At 28.4% G+C, this 21492-nt stretch overlaps 1 protein-coding gene across 1 annotated transcript; it reads right to left on the bottom strand.

The window, feature by feature from the left end:
- Positions 1-11677: 11677 nt before the first annotated feature.
- LOC7478795 (3-ketoacyl-CoA synthase 1) lies at positions 11678-13679 on the bottom strand. The gene has a single exon (XM_002301400.4). The coding sequence runs from the start codon at positions 13482-13484 to the stop codon at positions 11901-11903; it is 1584 nt and encodes a 527-aa protein (XP_002301436.2). The 5' UTR covers positions 13485-13679; the 3' UTR covers positions 11678-11900.
- Positions 13680-21492: the final 7813 nt, after the last annotated feature.

Below are 21492 nucleotides of genomic sequence, written 5' to 3'. Positions count from 1 at the left end.
AAATCTAACTTATCTAAAAAATAGTGCAAAATCTTCCGCGCGAATTCGCAGCTCATATACGCTCTTCCTAGGTATCACAATTTTTTTTTTCCTCTCATCTAATGCCTTGAGTTTACTACTTTTTTTTACTAACACAATATTTAATATTTTCATATTTTTATATATGATTGAACATCGTATTTTAATTAGAAACGTCAAAGACTATTGCTTAGTTATACACATTTTATATCTTATTTATTTATATAATGCATTTTACTTTTACATATGACATTGCCAATGAAATTAGGTTTAAAAAATACGAAACACCATATTGTTGATAACTATTAAAAGATTGTATCATTCACTTATTTACTGTATTTTCTCCCAATTCTTTATATTCTACATATTTTCTTGTCATTTGATAGAATACTTTAATTTATCAACTTTTTATATTGACATGGGATTTGTGTTAAAAGTCTAAATCCAAGAAACAAATTGGATGTATCAAATGAGTTTTATAATGAAATTAGACTTGATTTTTAATTAGACTATTTAATCGGTGCATTTTACAAGTTAATTTCTATAGAGATTAGCTCACTCTAACCAGCTAAGCTAAGGTCATTTTCATTCTCAAATTAGGTTCAAAAGTTGTTGTTCCAGATTTTTTCTTATTTTCCTGGGTTATTTTATTTTCCTTATTTTATTTTCCTTATTTAGTTTAAGAATTCTAATGTTAGTTGAATGCTATTAGCCACGTAACTTTCAATAACGATAAGGATTTAGGTCTAGAACTAACATAAATAGAGTTGTCTAGTTTATTTTTCAAATAGATTAAACAAATTGATTATTTGATTTTTTTTTCAGAACTTTTTAATTCAAAGTTTTCTTTACAATTTATAGCTGTAATTTTAAGGTTTGAGAAATTCTAGTTTATTTCTCTATAGTTTAGAGCTATGATTTTTAGAACTTGAGGAATAATAACTTCTTTCTTATTACTATAAGTTGTGTTAATTTATATTAGAGGATGTTGGCCTATTTTGTTAGTGCATTGACTTTGTTCATGTCAACATAATTAATTTTAATAAAGGTTTTATTTATCTTTAATATTCATCAAATATTTGATCAATGAATCTAGAGTAAAGATAAAGTTCTTGGGATAAAAATGTTTTGCAAAAGAAATTATAAAGTTGTTGTAATTATAAAATTTCAATTGCTTCAAAGTATCATTCCTAAATGTTCTTGGTTAATGCTCTATTAAGATTGAACATTAATTAGAGTCGTTAAGAATGATACATATTTTATTTCTTTTTTTTAATGAAAAGAAGCAACTATTTTCATAAGTTGATATATGAGGGATACTTAAAACTAATATGTAAGTGCTTGTCATATGACATATACATTGAACTAACCCAAATAAAAATTCTATATAGAGAAATCACTCATGTCTTTGAAAATGCTCAAATGACAGTTTTATAAGTGAACTTTAAACTTGAGATCACTAAATTATCTTATATAGGGAATGCTATACTTTGATACTGCTATATATTATCCTAATCAAAGGTAACAAATAGACATATATTGAGTGTAACATGAAATATATAAATGTATTTATGTAATCAATAGATACCTTCATCACTCTAGGTGAATTAGGGAAAATATTCTATCTGTTCTCAAATAGTATTGATTGCAAATCCTTGCGCAAAGTGGAATGAAATATAAAAAGAGTTTTGAATCTTATTCAAAGAATCAATAACTATGATGTTAAGAACAAAAATAATTTGATATAGTAGACACACCCCATGTTATAATATCTAAATCAGAACATTATTGAAGAATGGATAATAATTACATTGAGAAATTAGTTACTGAAAGGTTAAGTCAAACCACCTATAACTTTTCTAATATTTAGAGGATCTTGATATGTTGATAGTTATTGTACTTGATCTTCAAATATAAATCAATCAATTGTTGAATTGATAATAAATTAATTTGTTTAATTTATTTAATCCTATTTTACTTAAGATTGTGATTTATATTTGCACCAACTTATTAGGAAACCTAATGGGTTACATATGTAAGAATTATCAGTCCGAAATTAAAATAGAATGATTAATTAAGTGTGACTTGATTATAAATAAGTTTTAGAAATTGAGGATTAGAATATAATTTATATAGAGTTTTAGACCCAGAAAAATCAAGTAGGGATTGGATTGAATAAATTTCTAAAATCATCTTGAAATAACATATGTGATATTATTTAGGGGTTATATATTTGTTATTTATAGGGTTTTTAAATTTTTTTTATAAATAGAATGATATGCCTCTTATTTTATGGACAACACACAATTAGTAGTACAATAATACGAAACATTTGAAAAAACATAAAAGAAAAGAGTCAACACTCAAAGACATAACAATCTCTCTCTCTCCTAAAAGGCTTTAGGAGATTTCTCACTGCTCGTTCGTGAGGATTTACCATGTGAGACCAGATACTTGGATGATTTCTAGTTACAGCAAGCAGCCCTGAAGCAATCATTGAAAGCCAAAAGGAATATCTAGTCTTCAAGTAATCTTTATATAAATCCTAAACAACTTTAGATTTGTTTAATAAGATCTTAAAACTCTTATTTTTCAAAAAAAATTACCTTTTCCACTGTGTATATGTGTTTCAAAAAACCCATCATGTTTGATTGATGGAAACATTAACAACATCTTCTCATCTAGTGACGAAGGACTGAAAGCCATCTGGAATCCTATGATAGGGATTTGATCGGTTAGGTCAACTGCCTAGAGACTTACCTCGGGGCAAACCAAACTCTTGATCTATTCCTACAAACCCATATAGGCACCATGAGTATACAGAGGGTGGTGTTTACAACAGGTGCAGAACTAGAGACTTAACTCGTAACCAACCTTTTTGTAGATGCGTTCTTAGTTTTTATGAAATTCCTTTCTTTAATGGGGATTTTCTTAAAGAAAAAAATTTATTAGATAGTTGTAAGAGGTGGAAGCATAATTTCAATGAAAACAAATCCCTTAATATGAAAAGGTAGGATATACAAAACATAAACTTAATTATGGTGTTGAAGATTAATGGTATGATGTTCTAGAAGATAGAGTTTATGTTTGCAAGCATGTGATTCTATCATGGCCAACTATAAGGAAATTATTAACTTTGGAGTTTGTATAAGATGCCAAGAAAGAAATTTTATACTAGAGTATATAAGGAATTAAATTGTTATTAGTTGCATTCTACTCAACTTTTTCAAATAGCAAGTCAATTAACCTCGTTTGCTAAATAAAAAGGAGAAACAAAAGATAAAAAAGGTAGTCGAGGTTAAGATGATTGATGATGTTTTTGTTTTTGATGTTCTATTTGATGATGAGTTGGAAAAATATTCTATTTTTTATGCAAATACACCTAATGTTTTGGCTTTAATGACTAATGTGGCTAATGTTAAATTAATTGCTGTCTTTTTCCAAATAAGTGGAAGAGAAAAAATTATCACCATCATTGAAGAACTGTCACATGAAAAATCAAAAGACAGTTGATCTTCCAATATTAATAAAACTAGTTGATCTATCAGAAGTTCTTTCCATTAAAGAATCTGAATAAGTTGTTGAAATTACTTAGAAGGATGAAGTTGATATCAAAGAGGGAAAAAATCTTCTTTTCTTGAAATATTAGGAAAGGCTGGTACAAAAAAACAAAAGAGAAAGAGGTTAAAAGGATTGATTGGTTTGAAGTGTTAGTGAAAAAATGTTTAGTATCTAAATAGGTTAATTACAATGATATATTCAAAGTATATATTCATATGATACAGAAGAGTTCAATTTTAATTGTTAATTCGAGAATGAGTTTTTGAGAGAGCCTGGTATGAGGCATTATCAAAGTCTGAGTTCAAGAAGAGGTTCAGACACATCAAATAAGCTTTTCAAAATAAAAAGAACATAACTTTTAATTTTACCTTTAGATCATGCTGAAGTTTTTCAGCATATTCTATTGGCCCAATTCTATAGAACATTAGTTGGCTATAACCATAAATGGTTATTTTCATGACCAAATTAGTTCCAACAAGTTTTCTAGGTTTCCTTTATTTCTCTTAGGCCCCGTTTGTTTGTTAGAAAGTAATTTTTTTTTAGAAAGTGAATTCTGGAAAAATAAATTTCAGAAAAGTGAATTATTTTCTAATGTTTGGTAGTATAATGGAAAATAAGTTGGAAAACACTTTCCAGTGTTTGGTTATGTCATGGAAAATGAGCTGGAAAATAACTTATTAATTTTTTATTTTTCTCAAGTTTATTAAAATAATGAGGAACAAATCTTACAAATTAAAAAGTTGAATGAGAATGAAATTGAAAAAAAATATAATTTCATAAATTATCTCAAATAAAATAAATAATAATCAAAATAATAGAGATCAAATCTAAAAAATAAAAAAAAATGAAAGATGAAGAAATTAAAATAATAATAATTAACATTTCATAAATTATTTCAAATAAAATAAGTAACAATCAAAAGAATGATGACCAAATTTGATAGATTAAAAATTTCAATAAAAAAATGATAAGGGAAAAGCAAATAACAATTATAAAAATGAGGACCAAAGTTAATTTAAAAATTAAATTTTAAGAGATGAAATTGAAAAATAAATATTCAAAACAAAATATATATAGCAATCAAAAGTTTGAAGACCAAATTTGATATAATCAGCAAATAATATGACATTTCTATTTTTTTCACAACTTCCGGAAAGTATTGTTTTCCACCCAAATTTTCCAGGAAAACACTTTCCTGGAAACTAAGCCAAATTTTCCTTTGACATGAAAGTGTTTTCCGTTGACCAACTTTTCTAATGACAAACAAACATAGGAAAGTTTGGAAAGTGGTTTCTCGGAAATCACTTTCCGGAAAATAAACATGGCCTTAATTGTTTTATTTTCTTATTGGGTTTAGATATTTCAATGCTAGTTGGATTATTTAGCCATGTAACTTTCAATAAAAATTCCTTTCTATTAAGATTTAGGTTTGGAACTAGTATAAATATGATTGTCTAGTTTATTTTTTAAAAGAGATTACAAAAAATATTATTCAAAGTACATTTCGATTCAAAGTTTTCTCTATAGTTTAGGGCTTGGAAAACCCTAGTTTCTTTATCTATAATTTAGGTTCTTAATTTTTAGGTTAGAGTTCAAGAATCCTTAACTTATTTATTTACATTGTATGATACATTATATATGGTCATTAAACTAGACTGGTGGCCTGTGTTGCATAGCAGGCCAAATTTTTCCTAAAATGAAAACGAATGCTTAGGCAACACTAGTATTTTTAAAGAAGTAAGAAAAATCTGATATTCGAGTCATTTACTCAATTGGGCTCAATAAGCTTGGTTAATTTAATAATATGATTAAAAAAAGATAACGACAATAAATAAACTAAAACAAACAAAAAAATGACAATGATTAATTACAGAAAATAAATGCTTGCAAATATTATGAAAAGTTATCATCCCAATATTCTTAACAGTTTTTCATAAACTTATTTGATATCAAAGCAAGAATTAAATGAGAATGTGATAATCTCATAGAAAGTAAAATGAAAGAAAAAAAAAAATCTAAAGCTCAATTCCCAGCAAATCAAATGTTTAAGGACAAAATTGAAAAAGAAAATTAATTTTAAAAAGGACAAAAAAAAAAGCGATGAGGTAGGTTGGGCCAGATATTTCCTATCATAAAAAAGATGCTTAGAAGATGCTAGCATTTTTAATTAAGTAAAACAAATCCAAGACTCGGGTCATTGACTTAACTGAGATCAATAAGCTTGATTAATTTAATAATATGATAAAAAAAACAACAATAACTAAACATAATTTTTTTTTTTACAATGATTAACTATAAAAAATTAACACTTGCCAATATTATGAAATGATATGCTCCCACTATTATTTAAAGGTCTCTTTGATTTTATTTGATAACAAAGCAAAACTTAATGAGAACATGATAACCTATAAAAGCAAAATGAAAAAAAATAATATGAAGTTTAATTCCTAACAAATCAAATATTAAAGGATAAAATTAAAAAGAAAATCAATTTAAAAAAAAAGACAAAAAAATTGATGAAGTGGGTCAAGCCAAATTTTTTCTAACATAAATAAGGGATGCTCAAGTAATGCTAGTATTTTTGAAGAAGTAATAAAAGTTTGAGACTCGGTATATTGACTCGATTAGGTTCAATAAACTCAATTAATTTAATAATGTGATTAACAAGAGGCAACGACAATATATAAACCAAACCAAATAAAGAAAAATGACAATGATTAACAGAAAAATATTAATGTTTGCCAATATTATAAAAGGATACTCTCCCAATATTCTTAGAAGGTCATCATGATATTATTTGATAACAAACTAAAAATTAAATGAGAACGAGATAACCCCATAGAAAGCAAAATGAAAAAAAAACTGGAAGTTCAATTCCTATCAAATCAAATTTTAAAGGACAAAATTGAAAAAAATCAATTTAAAAAAGGGAAAATAAACCAACAAAGCAGGCCAGGCCAAATTTAGCTTAACATAAAAAAATGATGCTTAAGCAATGCTAGCATTTTTAAAAAGTAAGAAAAATATGAGTTTTGGGTCATTGACTCAATTGTGTTCAATAAGCTTGGTTAATTTAGTAATATGATTAAAAAAACAACGATAATAAATAAACCGAAACAAACAAATTTTGACAATGATTAACTGCAAAAATCGAATACTTGCCAAATTATGAAAATTTATCCTCTCAATATTCTTAAAAGGTCTTCATATTCTTTTTTGATATCAAAACAAAAATTAAATGAGAATGTGATAATCTCATAGAAAGCAAAATAAGATTAAAAAAAATTCAAAGCTCAATTCATAGCAAATCAAATATTGAAGGACATAATTGAAAAAAAAATCAATTTAAAACAAGATAAAAAAAATGATGATGAGGGTCGAGCCAAATATTTCATAACTTAAAAAAAGATGGTTAGGCGATGCAACCGTTTTTAAAGAAGCAAAATAAACCCAAGGACCGGGTCATTCACTTAATTGAGTTCAATAAGTTTGGTTAATTTAATAATATTATTATAAAATAAAACAAAAATAAATAAACCAAACCAAATAAATTTTTTTGACAATGATTCACCGTAAAAAATGAACGCTTGCTAATATTGTGGAAATATATCCTCTTAATATTCTTAAAAGATCTTCATTATTCTATTTAATAATAAAAAAAAATAAATGAGAATATTATAACCCCATAGAAATAAAAAAAAATAAAAATATAAAGCTCAATTCTCAGCAAATCGAATATTGAATGATAAAATTGAAAAAAAATCAATAAAAAACAACTAAAAAACTGGTGAAGGGGTAGGGCCAAAACTTTTTCTAACGTAAAAAAAAAAAAAAAGCTTGGATGATGCTGATATTTTTAAAGAAGCAAGAAAAATCCAAGACTTAAGTCAATAACTTGATTGAGTTCAATAAGCTCGGTTAATTTAATAATATATTTTTAAAAAACAGTGACAGTAAATAAACCGAACTAAACAAAAAAAATTGATAATGATTAATTTTTTAAAAATAAATATTTGCTACTATTGTAGAAATATATTCTTCCAATATACTTAAAATGTCTTCATGATCTTATTTGGTAACAAAGCAAAAAATAAATGAGAACTGGAAAACCTCATAAAAAAAAAAATTAAAGCTCAATTCTCAGCAAATCAAATGTTGAAGCATGAAATTGAAAAAACAATTCTAGAAAATAACAAAATAAAAAACCCCAAGTCTACTCGAGTCAACCTACCAAATTTTCAACTTTGTCGAGAGATAAGGATAATCCCATAAAAAATAAATTAAATTAAATTACGAAACTCAATTCACAAACCAACTCAATATCGAAGGGTAAAATTGAAAAAGAAATTCAGTTTGAAAAAAAAACATTGAAAAAAAACCTTAGGTCAACTTACCAAGCTCGTGACTTGAGACACAAGATTGAGATAATCATATTGAAAGGAAAGTGAAAAAAACAATGAAGCTCAATCTTAAGCCAACCTAATATTGAAGGATGAAATTAAAAAAAAATAAAAAATAACATAAAAAAATCAAAGTCAACCAGAGCTAGTCTTTCAAACTCGTGGCCCAAGTCATGAGTTCGGGATTACCCCATAGAAGACAAACCAGAAAAAATCACCAAGTCAAATTCTCAATCAATAAAATACAAGGGATGAAATTAAATAAAAAATCAATGAAAAAGGATCCAAACCAAAATGAACAACAGTTAAAAGAATGAGGACTAAATTAAAAACCTAGTCCAAATATGTTTCATTGTCCTTACTTTAATACCCTTCTAACTAAGGATATTTTAAATAATTTTCATATCAATTTTTCTAAAATATCATTTAGATAAAAGACATTTAAGGTAAATTACGTCTACCATGTCTATAAATAGACAACTAAGCCACCAAATCAAACATAAGGACAACAAGCAAAGACTAAAGACCAAGCATAAATATTTAGAAGTTCTCTTAAAGAAATTCAAGTGCATGAAGGAAATAAAAGATCAAAGTTTTTTTCTTCATTAAATCAAATCAAGAAAACAAAGGATCAAAGTCTTTTCTTTTATCAAACCAAGTCAAGTTAAAGAGCTCACATGGTTAAAGCTTTCAAGCTCATGTGAATACTATTTATTTTCATCAAATCAAATCAAGTTAAAGATCTCACATGGTTAAAACTTTAAGGTTTATGTGAATAATTTTCGTCTTTATCAAATAAAGTTAAGATTTCAAACGGTTAAAGTTTTCATGCTTGTGTGAATATCTTTCCAAAACAAGATCTAGATCTGACCGTTAATCAGAAGATCGAAAAGCACTTTAAGAGAGTTTCCACTTTTTCTTGTAATTAAATTTATTATTGTAATTTGGGTACTATTTTTAGTATATTTTTAATACACAAAATTTTGTGTGTATAGTCTTCTATACTATTTAATTCATTGAAACCAATTAAGTAATTTCATAAGACAAAAAATTAGTTTGATTTTTTTTTTGCCACAGCTAATTTAAATCTAAGGAGGGAGCTGCTAGAATCATACATTATCTATATTCCAGATGAAAACATGCCGAAGTAGAACAATCATTATATGTACTGGAAAAGGTTCCGGCTAGTTATAGTTTCTAATAATTTTGGAGCACTACAATCAAATTATCTTGGCGTTTACTAACAAATACTCTAAAACATGTGGGGGAGCAAACGACGGAGCCATGTAGAGATAAAAAGGGGTAATTGCCCCATTAATTTTTTTTTAATATTTTTTATATTAGGATATTAATATAATAATTTGATGAAGGTTTGGTACATGGAGAGTGGAAAGTTATTGTTTACTTATATTTTAATATAATATATAATATATGTGTGTAGCTCATTTACTTATTTTTTTTTTTTACATTAATTAACATCTCTTTTTCTTTTGAGCCGTTGTTATCTGCCTCCTTCTATTATGTAAATTTCTCTTCAAATTAATATTTTTTGCTTTATGTTTTAGGTAAATTTCTTTTATCTTTTCTATTTATTTCATTGTCTAATTTAGTTTTATTTTTTTATAATTAGTTATTAAAAATATTATGGTTTATGATAATTTAGGGGTTTTGATAGTAATGTATTCAAATATGTTCAAAATAAATGTTTGAATTTACTAATTTAATTAATTAAATAATTCTTTTCTTATTATAAATGAATAAATTAATATTTATGCAAACCAGTATTCTTGGCACCTCTTGTATTGGCAGAGTAGATTATTGAAATTATTTAACTGATGTCTCTTAATTCACTATAATCATAGATTAATTATTTAATTGAGGTCTTAATTTACAATGTATATATATTGATTGTCATTTTATATCACAAATTTGTTTGTAATTAATTGTTAATGAGATGCTTGGAATTAGGAGAGGGTATGGGTTTAAATCCCATAAGCTACACCTTTTCTTTCTCGGTATTTTTTTATTTGAAACTAGAATATAGTATTAAAACTTATTTCACATATTTGACTTAGTGAGTCCATATAATTTTTTTTTTGTGTATCTAGAAATAATTTAAATGTCTAGAAATGATTAAGTATAATTTAATCAACATACTTATTATATGCATATAGATATGAATTGAAATGAGTTTTGATAAATTGATATGTATTTTTCTATGAATTTCATATGGAAGATTTAGAATTATTGTGTAGCTCAACTGACTTTTATTTAACAACAAATTATTGTGTAGTTGTGTTAATTATTATGTAGACACCAATGATAATAATAAAAAAAAACTAGCAGGTTCATCAATTAAATTAACATGCCATTAAACAAGTATTTCAAGCGTAAATTCTTTGAGGATGAAAAGTCATTCAAAGCTTCAAGTCATGTAACTCAATCAAGTTAAAAGAAAAATCAGATTGAAAAGTTATATAGTATTGGTTTGTAATTTGTCCCCTCATCTCAAAAATTCTAGCTCCGCCACTGTGGGGAGCCCCACATGTTTTTTTTACTTTTTTTTGGTCTTTCCCCACATTTGTTTCCCTTTTTTTCTTTTTTTTTGGGTTTTACATGTGTTTTTTTCTTCTTTCCCAATATTGTCTTTTTTTTTTTATTTTTTTTATTCTTTTTTGTTTTTGTGTTTTTTTTTTAAATTATCTTTGTTGAATTTTTTTTAATATTGAACTGATTGAAAATTTAGTTTTGTGGTTTTTTTCTTTAAAACATTATGGATTATTACAATATTTCCCTACATGGTTTTTTTTTTCTTTTTTTTATGAATTTTGTTTTTCAAAATGTTCTTTGTCGATTTTATTTTTTTCATGTTTAGCTGGTTGAGAATTTTGCTTTGTAATTTTTTTCTTTAAAACACTGTGGATTGTTACAATGTTTCCCCACATGGTTTTTGTTTTGCTACAGTGTTTCTCCACATGATTGTTTTTCAAAATTATCTTTGTTGAATTTTTTTTTTAATATTGAGTTGGTTGAGAATTTAACTTTAACTTTCCCCACATGTTTTTTTTTCATTTGTTTTTGCTTTTTTTTTTCCAAATTGTCTTCTTTTTTGTGTTTTTTTTTAGAATTGTTTTTGTTGATTTTATTTTTTTAATATGGAGTTAGTTGAGAATTTAACTTTATAGTTTTTTTTCTTTAAAACATTGTGAATTACTACAGTGTTTCCCCACATGGTTTTTTTTCTTTTTTTATGATTTTTTTTGTTTTTTTTCTAGAATTGTCTTTGTCAATTTTTTTTCATATTGAGCTGTAAGATAATTTAGTTTTGTAGTTTTTTTTAAAACACTGTGGATTGCTACAGTGTTCCCCCACGTGATTTTTTTTGTTATGAATTTTTTTAAAATTGTCTTTATAAATTTTATTATTTTTAATATTGAAGAGGTTAAGAATTACAACTATAGATTTTCTCATGAAACACTATAGATTGCTATAGTGTTTTCCTGCATGGTTTTTTTTCCTTCCGTTTTTTTTGTTATGATTTTTTTCAAAATTTTCTTTGTTTATTTTATTTTTTAAATATTAAACTGATTAAAAATTTAACTTTATAGTTTTTTCCTTAAAAACATTATGTATTACAACAATTTTTTTTATATATTTTTATTTTATTTTTTTCACAAACCTACAACAACATACAAACATGTCACAAACTCGCGGCATCAGTGCGGCATTAGTGCGGCATGACTTCTAGTTATATTACACTATTATTTGCATATAACACGACAAATGACAGCGATGTCGCTGTGTTCTGATACAAAGAAGACAAAAAAGGTTAAAAAACAAGAGAGTAAAATCTAAGACTCCCAATGCCACATCAACATCCAAATGACTGTCACATCCAGTAATACAATGCCACATAAGCAATCAGGCCGAGGGAACCTTGACCGGGTACCAGTCAATCGAGTCATTCCACGGGTTACCCTTTGACTCACCCGCTGGAATCTCCCTCAGTGCTTTCCAAACAGCACTGTTGCACTTGAAACCCGACCCGAATGCAATCTGCCATACCCGGTCCCCGGCTACAACCCGACCCTTTGCCTCAGTGTAAGCCAGTTCATACCACAATGAACTACTTGATGTGTTACCAAACCTGTACAAACTCATTCTTGATGGCTCCATGTGCCAGTCACTGAGTTGCAGATTCTTTTGTAACTCGTCCAAAACAGCTCTACCTCCAGCATGGATGCAAAAATGTTCGAATGCAAGCTTGAAATCAGGTATGTAAGGCTTGATTCTGGCTTTCAACAGCTTTCTTCTAAGAAGTGCGACAAAAAACATAAACTGTTCACTTAAAGGCAGAACTAAGGGACCCAATGTGGTGATATTCGTTTTTAATGCATCACCAGCTACTGCCATTAATTCACGAGCTAAGGACACCCCAATATCTCCTTTATCATCCTCTCTCTGATAAACACATCGGTAGTTTTTATCATCTGCTCCTTTGTGGGTCCGAACAGTGTGGACCAGCTGATACTTGGACCGGACACGATCTCGTGCTTTGTTTGAGAGAAGAACAGCAGCACCACCCATGCGAAAAATGCAGTTGCATAATAACATTGACCTATCATTACCGAAATACCAATTAAGAGTGATGTTTTCAGTGCTTACCACAACTGCATATGTATTGGGGTTTGCTCTGAGTAGGTCTTTTGCAAGGTCAATAGAGATAAGCCCGGCGCTGCAACCCATGCCGCCAAGATTGTAACTCTTGATATCCGTTCTAAGCTTGTAGTGATTCACTATCATGGAAGATAGAGACGGTGTGGGATTAAATAAGCTGCAATTCACAATAAGGATACCAATATCTCTTGGTTTAACTCCGGTTTTGCTAAAAAGATCGTCTAGTGCACCAAACATGACTGATTCGGCCTCGACCCGGGCTTCTTCCAGGGACAAATTCGGTGGTCTAGATGTTATTCCTCTCGGAAGATATGTTTCATCGCCAAGACCAGACCGGGTTGATATACGTGTCTGGAATCGAAGAGTCTCGTCCTCAAAAACCCCGAGATCTTCAGTCATCTTTAAAAATGAATCCACCGATATTTTACGCTCGTCTTCCGGTTTGTAACATGCAAAGTCGACTAGATAGACTGGCTTGGACCGTTTAGCGCAAACGAGAGCAAGAAGAAAGAGTAAAATGGCCGAACCGGCAAGTCTTGTGGCCGCGTGGAATTCATGAAGGGACTGAGTCCTCCAAAATTCATAAACCCGGTCTAGTTCTAGACCAGTGAACTGAACAAGTGTGGCTATAAATAAAGGTACAATTATGAGAAACATGAGAATGGTAGCAGGGTTACACGAATAGCCATAACCTAACCTCACGTATTTGAGCTTAACGGACTGTAGAAAGTCCGGCAAATGCTGACGAATCTTGATAACGGCGGAGGAGGAGTCCTTAAAGGCCATCTCAGCCGTGAGCCTCTCCTTATCCATCTCTATACAACCCATTCTGTGTGTACCGCTTTCTCTGTTTTGCTTGTTAGGTTTTTCAAATAAAATGGACGAGAGATATTGTTTATTTATAAACGAAAGTCTATAAGAAGCTGACCTAAATCACCCTCCAACTAAAAACTAATCTAAATTGAAAGAAAGCGAGCGCTACACGTCTAAGAATGGCTGGGTGGTACGAACTAGCTAGGGAGGGATGCTATATATTTGGGGAAATTAGGCCTCTTAAGCTCTAGTATATTAACTACAAGAAAGCTGGAATGATATTCTTGAAGTGGTTACCAATAAAGGATGGACAGCTCAACCACCATGGATTGGAACATAGAAAACCAGTGAAAAAGTAATTAAAAATAGAGGACCGCCAATTGAGTCCAAGATTTCCATACCTGGATTAGGAGATGTTGGTTACTGTTTTGTTGACGGAGATGGGGACAATTGACTAATTGTCAATAGCACATGTGAGATGGGAGGTTTCTTCCAAGTAATAACTTTTAAAGGACTCCGAGTCTCTCATTTGTTCTCATGTGGGCAAATCCATTGGATCCGAGTACAGTGCTAATCGAAATATTAAGCTAATGTTTACGTAAACGAAATTAAATATTTATATGTCAATCAAAAACTAGGAATAGTTATTGTTCATTATTGTCCTCCAAGGAAGGAAAGGCTGAAGTCGAGCCTGAGCTAGTAAAATTGATCAAGGAAATGTGATTGACAACGACAATAAGAGTTCAAGTAATCGACCATCAAGTTTAGTTCAATTCAAAGTGGAAATTCTCAGTACATTAAATTTATTAATTTACAGATTAGTTAGGATTGATATGGTTTCAGTAAATAAATAAAATATTATTAAATTTATATTATAATTTATCATGTAATCACCTTATATGAAATAAATAAATCTATTATAGTTAAATATTTATATAAAACTCTAACATTATAACAATATAAATAAGCCGTAACAATTACTAGAACATATAGTCAGCCACACATTTAATTTTTGCAATTCATTTATGTTTTTACTTAGAGGTTATTTTTGTTTCTTTCTTACTTTTATTTATATTTATTTATTCGCAAATAGTTTCAGGATCTTTCAATACATTCTCCATATTCTAAGAAAACTAACATATCAACCTGGAGTTCACTAGTGTGAGATTACTATAGAATTGTAATGTATGTATTTCAAGCATGGTAATTAGGCTATTATTAATTTATAACTTCATTCTTTTTCATAGTTGATTCTAAATAACATCCAAAAAAAATTTAGTTGTTTGTTTAAGTACAAACAATCAAGAAAGTTGTTCGAGAAAAAGCTTGAAAACACTTTGTTTGAAATTTTAATTGAATGGTTTCCTTCACTCCATTTAGAAATACAATAATATGAGTGATATTTTTTATAGAAAAAATAAGTATTCATTTTCTAACCAAATAAGAACATTTATTATTCACTATATGAAAGGAAAGGCTAAAATCATCCATGAAATTGATCAAGCATGATGATTGACAATCAATAAAAAAAAAAGTATTTGATCACGAAAAAATAATCGACCACAACAACAAGAGTTCACTTAATTGATCAGAAGGTTTAATCTTATTCAAAGTAGGATAAGATAAATATTGTAGATTAGTTAGGATTCATATAATTATTAGCAATGAAATACAATATAATTCAGTTTGTATTATAATTTATTATGTAATCTTCTCATATGATATAAATAAATATGTATATGATTAGATTTAAGTATTAATATGAGACTATTTATTTACATCCCGAATGAGTTTTTACTTATTTCTTCATTTTATTTATAGTTTTTTTTATTCTTCAAGCACATTTTAATTTCTGCAATCTCTCTTCTTAGACTTCTATTCTTTTCTACATGATAGTTTTTCCATAACAAACATTACTTTCTTATGTTTTCAAATTTAGATTCCTACTTTTTTTTCGATAGAAGTAGTTCCCACCTCATTATAATAAGTTAAGTTCTAAATAAAATTAATTCACAACAATTAAATATCCAAATTTTAATTTGAGATTAGATTTAATTACAGTTAGATCTTTCATACTCAAAATAAAATAAGATTAGTTATGTTTTAAATATGAATTTTCATTTACAAGAAAAAAATAAGTATCTTCATCATTCATTAATTTGGTATTGAATTATTGATTTAGATTAAATAATATAAAAATATTATGTAATCATATTATTTTAGTTTTAATATGTGGTAAATAATATATGTCAATTAGAATTTAATTAATTATATCAATCAATCTATTTAACAAAAATATTTAAAATATTAACATTAACAAATCAACTTATAATGCAGAGCATCTTAATTTCTTGAATTAGACATTACAATTTAACTTGAATATGATTGATACTAATTTTAATAGGTGAGTTTTTTTTTTTAATAGTTGCCTTCTGTAATGAAAAATAGCTAGGACTAAATAAGTGATTTACATTACGTCGTTGGCCAACCCAAACTTTTTCTATTGTGAGAGAAAGATGCTAAGGTGATGCAAAGCTCTAAAAAAAGAAAACAAAACCAATCCAGTTCATTTACTTGATTGGGTTCAATAAGCTCATATAATCTTGATAACATAAAACAAAATGATAATAACTGGAAAAAAAAATTGGCAATGAAAAAAAAGATAAAAATAACCGACCCGGGTCCATTTTAATTAGCATACCAAATCTATGACCCGATCATGATACTAGGTAACCTCGTTGAAAGAAAGTTGAATAAAAAAATGAAGTTTAATTATCAAACAATTCAATATCAAAGGGTAGAATTGAAAAAATTAATTTAAAAAAAGCAATGAAAAAAAGATTTTAGTCAATCCGAATTGTTAACTTCATAACCATGAACATATGATTGAGATAACCCTCTAAATAGAAAAGTGGAGAAAAAGTGTGAAGATTAAATATTGAAAGATGAAATTAAGAAAATATCAAATTTAAAAAAAAAACTTTACAAAAAACCAAAGTCAACCCGTGTTAATATATGAAACTTGTGACCTTTGTCATGAGTTCACTATAGAAGTCAAACCCTAAAAAATAATATACTTAAATTCTTAACCATAAAATGTTGAGGGGTAAAATTGAAAAAAATAAAATAAAAAGGGATGTAAAACAAAATAAATAGAAATTAAAATAATTGGGGACCAAATTTGACATAAAAATAATTCAAAATTAAATTTTAAGGGATGAAATTGAAAATAAAATTCAATTAGGAAAAAGGATAAAAAAGAAATAAATAGCAATTAAAAGAATTAGGACCACATTTGATAAAAAAAAAATTAACTGAAACCAAATGATGAGGGACTAAATCAAAGAAAAAAATTAATAAAAAAAATCAAATAGCAATCACAAAATAAAGATCAAATTGGTAGGAAAAACAACTTTAAAGGATGATGAAATTGAAAATAAAAAGTTTATAAAAAAAAACATCTTAAATAAAACAAATATCAATTAAAAAAATGATTATCAAATTTGAAAGATAAAAAAAATTAAAAGGGGTGAAATTAAAAAAAATAATCAATTTCACAAATCATTTCAAATAAAATAAATAGTACAAAAAAAATAGGGAACAAATGTGAATAAATAACAAATTGAAGGGCTACTTTTAAATTGTACAGGGTCAGCATTGAAATCTAGGAGGATTGGGAGGAAACAAGAGTTGCACGCGTCAAATCAGAGATCTGTTTGGAACATACGTCATATTAGGATGAAGAGAAAGCCAATATGATTCAAACACCGCCATGGAAGCCATAATTTAACCAACGTATAGTGTCTCACCCGCCAACCAAAGGGCATGGAGACAACCCACACTCTAGTGCGTGTATTGCACACACCAATCAATATTTTTTTAATAATATCTATATTAAGTCAATTACCAAACAACCCCTCAACCAACTTTATTGTTACCAAAAAAAAAAAAACCAATGTGAAAAGATACGAAGGGTATTGGACATAAGTTTTAAAAAATTTATCTTTTAAGGTCAAATGAGTCATTTATTATTTAAAAAAAGAAGAAGAAAAAAATGATAAAGCCATTAGATCCATGCTTAAGATTTTTTTTTCTTAGAGGAGATTAAGTAATTTTACTGTGTTAAAGAATATGCAAAGATTCTCATGTTCCTATTCAATTCATAAATGACAATTTTTTATCATTAGTAAAAAGACCATTCTACACTCATGCAAGGCTTAATGATTTGTGATGGAAGGGCAAAAAAGTCCAAACATTGTTTCAATCCATATTTTTTTTGTCTCCGTCTACAATGAAAACCTATGCTCTTACAGGTTTTTTGTTAATATGGATATTGTCAAATTTGATCCAAAACCTGTTTCAAGATTTTTATATCAGTGTGTGTTTGTATTTTAATATATGTATGTTACTTTTTTATTTTCATTTAAAATAATACATAGTACTTGGTCCATGAAAACCGAAATCCATGAATAAAATATATACATTTAAATTTTATATTTGATGAATAATAAGTAAAATATAAATACAGTAAAAGCATATGATCAATGAGTATCCATTATAATCACTAATGTTTTGTACAAACAAAACAATACTAGTCAGAAATAGGGAGCCAGATTAGAAATGTGAAAGAAAAAGAAGGGGGCTATCAATGGAATTCAAGGGGGAAAAAAAAGAAGAAGCTATTCAGGGAGGGAAGGGATCGAAAGCCATATAAATAAATGGTCGGTGGGTATAGGTGACTGGCCCCGTCCAGGGAACAATAAATGAAGCGGTGCCAAACAACTTGGCCGCTAACCTGTCCCCAGTCTCCACTACGAATTAAAAACATTTCGGCAGCTGTTTCTTAGCCACATGTAACAACAGTACATTTCCATGGAAGTAAACCATTTCATTAGCGAAGTAAATAGCAATTATTTTCGGCTGCTGTTTCTTAGCCACATGTTAGTCTCCCAAGCCATGTTGAACCCGTAGTTTTCGATCTTTCCACTTTCTTTGAATGGGAAAAGCTTAGCATGAGAGTTGATAATCTCTGATTTTGATAGGACGACAATCGTATTTATGGATAGGTGTAGAAATAGCAATTATTTGCTGTACATGTATGATATCGCAATGATCATTGTTTCAGATTGGATTTGGGTTTAGAAATGTCAAGGAATTCTTGTTCTTTTACGGTTTAAGGGTTTGGAGTTGTCACCTAGTGTTTTGGTCACTAGAAACCCTAATTGGTCTATAAAGTTTAGATAAGGGAACTAGTTATATATAAGAAATACAATATCACTCTTAATACACCCTACCTAAGGTAAACTGCATTGTTCATTTATCTGATTATTACTAAGGCTTTGTTGTGTTTTTCTAATCATTGATCTATTTATTAGTTAAAGCAGATCTATCTTAGTAAAATGAATCATGGTTTTAGGAGTCAAACCTAGACATTCTAAAGCCATAATATATTTTATAATATTTTTTTTTTGTTTCCCTTAACACTTGGAATATGTCTTATGTATAAGTTTATAAATCTTAATATTAAAAATAAACAAATTTATATTTTTTTTTTGCGTTTTAAATTTAGGCCAAATTTTAATGGATATTTATAAACTAATTGTAAAATCAATTAATTGATTTTTCTTTAAAAAATGAAGAAATGTTTTTTATATTTTTACAAAAATATGCATGAAAACTATCTTCAAATTTGGACATATGTATTTTTAGCAAAACATATTAAGATTAATGATTTAAAAGGAATAATAATATAATATGTCATGAAATTTGACCAAATATCATATCATTCATTTCATTTAATAAAGACATGCAAATCATAATTAGCCTACCATTAAGTTAAAAATCAAACCAAATAAATGAGACAAATCAACCCATTGACCAATGTTAAAACTCAAACCCATATAAGGCTTTCATGAGCCCTAAACATAGCTGAAAACCCAAGCCTGTTTAAAAATAAGAGTGATAGCCCATTTGTCCAAAGCAAACATAAGCTTTGTCCAGGAAAGTTAAATGGGATTTTTCTTTTAAAAATGAACATATTAAAAAAAAGAAAAAAAGAAATGAAATAGGCTTTAAAAATGCAGGCCTTATAAAAAAACAACTAGACTTGAAACAAATGTAGGTGTTTTCAAAAGAAAGTAATTGGGGTTGAAACAAAGTAAGAGAAACAACCTAAAATTAGGATGTGTTTGTCCTCTTCGAGTACCTTGTAGAGACTGTTTTAATGTGCCTCATGACCTAAAATTTCCTCCCTTCTTCTTGAACAATCCAAATCGACCGCCTTTACTTTTCTTCTGAAGAGGGGTCTTCCTAAAGGGAACACATGCTTTTTTCTTTTTCCAAACCTTATTGGTTTCTATCCAACAATTCTTTGTCACCCCTCATTCATAACTATCTCCAAAGACTGTGAAGCATCAACAAGGTCCCTTACAGTTTTAAATTGTAAAAGCAACCAATCTCATCTTCAAGTCTTGTTTAAAATCATCTCGTAATCTCTTCATTTTGTGTTGTTCGGTAGGTAGGTAAACAGAAACAAACATGGAGAGATCCTAAAATTGTCTCTTGTACTCTAAAATTGTAATATCTCCTTGTTTTAGTATCAGAAAATCTTGTTCTTTGTTCTTTTGATGTTGACAAGAGTAATATTTATTTGCAAACTTTGTTCCAAAATCTCCAACACTTCAATAATTCCTCTCTCCCCCACCATTTCCCACCATGTCTATGCACTATCATAGAGTAACTTGGTAGCACAGTTTACTTAAAGATTTTCCAGTACAGAAATCTGGTTCTGAGTCTTTTCTACCTTTCTCAACCTACGCCCAACTATTTTGGCATCTTCCACTCACAAAAAGGGATCACAACCCATCTCTCTCATATCCTTTACCCAACGTACCAGGGTAACTACATTGTTTTTAAAGATGTATCGGTTGTCCTTAGCACCCCTTCCATCACTGCTCGGACAATCTGTGTAAAGTAAGATGGATCAAGATAAGGTGTAGGTGCCACCGTATGTACAACAGGTACATGCCTATTTACCTATTCATCATTGCTTGCTACTTCTGGTCGTACATTTCTGGCTCTCCAGGAGGAGGATTCTCTCTTAAGTCCTACTAATTTTTCTCTCTAAGATGGTATGGACATTGCAGGCATATATGATGCAGTATCTATTAGAGAATCTCTTTCCTGATCCTCACTCCTTTCCATATCCAAACCCTCTCTCCTAATAGGATATGTGTTCGTCATAGCTCCATGTCATGAATGAAGCATCCTGAAACAATCAACATTCCTCAATCATAAATTCCTTAGCTTTGATACCAAATTGTAATATCCCTAATTTTCCACACTTAATGAATGTACAAATCTTTCATGGTTTAGGAAATTACTGGATTTTTTTATAATCCTTAATAAGACATCCATATCTTGCAAATTTCATATATCACAGTCATTTCTAAAATCTTTTAATATTTCAATATTTATATTAATTCCTACCAAAATTTTGATAGTGTTTTCCCTTAAAAAAAGGTCAATCCATAATTCCATCATTTGCATCAAACACAAATCAATCAACACAAATTCAATTCAATAATCCTGGATCATAACCCCACTACAACAAGACATTTCTCATTTATTCTCATCATCGCTAAAGACTTCCATTACTTATCAAATTCATAATAACATAATGAATACTAAACAATTAATTAACAAGACATAACTTAACTAATACTTAAATACCTAAGTCAAACACATACATTAGGAAGCATCTCAAAATAAAATATGTTATAACAAAACATCAAATTTTACATCTTTAGTCTAGGTAAGTCTCAAAATACATACAACATTATATTATTACATACATTCATTGTTTAAGATAGCAAAAGATGATACTTTAGTTTTACTACTCCTAGTTTTACTACTCCTATCAGGATTGTAAAGATCTTGAAATCAATTAATAAAATTATAAAGATAATTCTATATTTATGGATATTAAAAATAAACATATTAATCAAGTACATTAATTTATTCA

The sequence above is a fragment of the Populus trichocarpa genome, chromosome 2 (assembly GCF_000002775.5).
Source record: "Populus trichocarpa isolate Nisqually-1 chromosome 2, P.trichocarpa_v4.1, whole genome shotgun sequence".
NCBI lineage: Eukaryota > Viridiplantae > Streptophyta > Magnoliopsida > Malpighiales > Salicaceae > Populus > Populus trichocarpa.
Note: the sequence above shows the minus strand (reverse complement) of the source record. Positions and strands in the feature narration are given on the sequence as shown.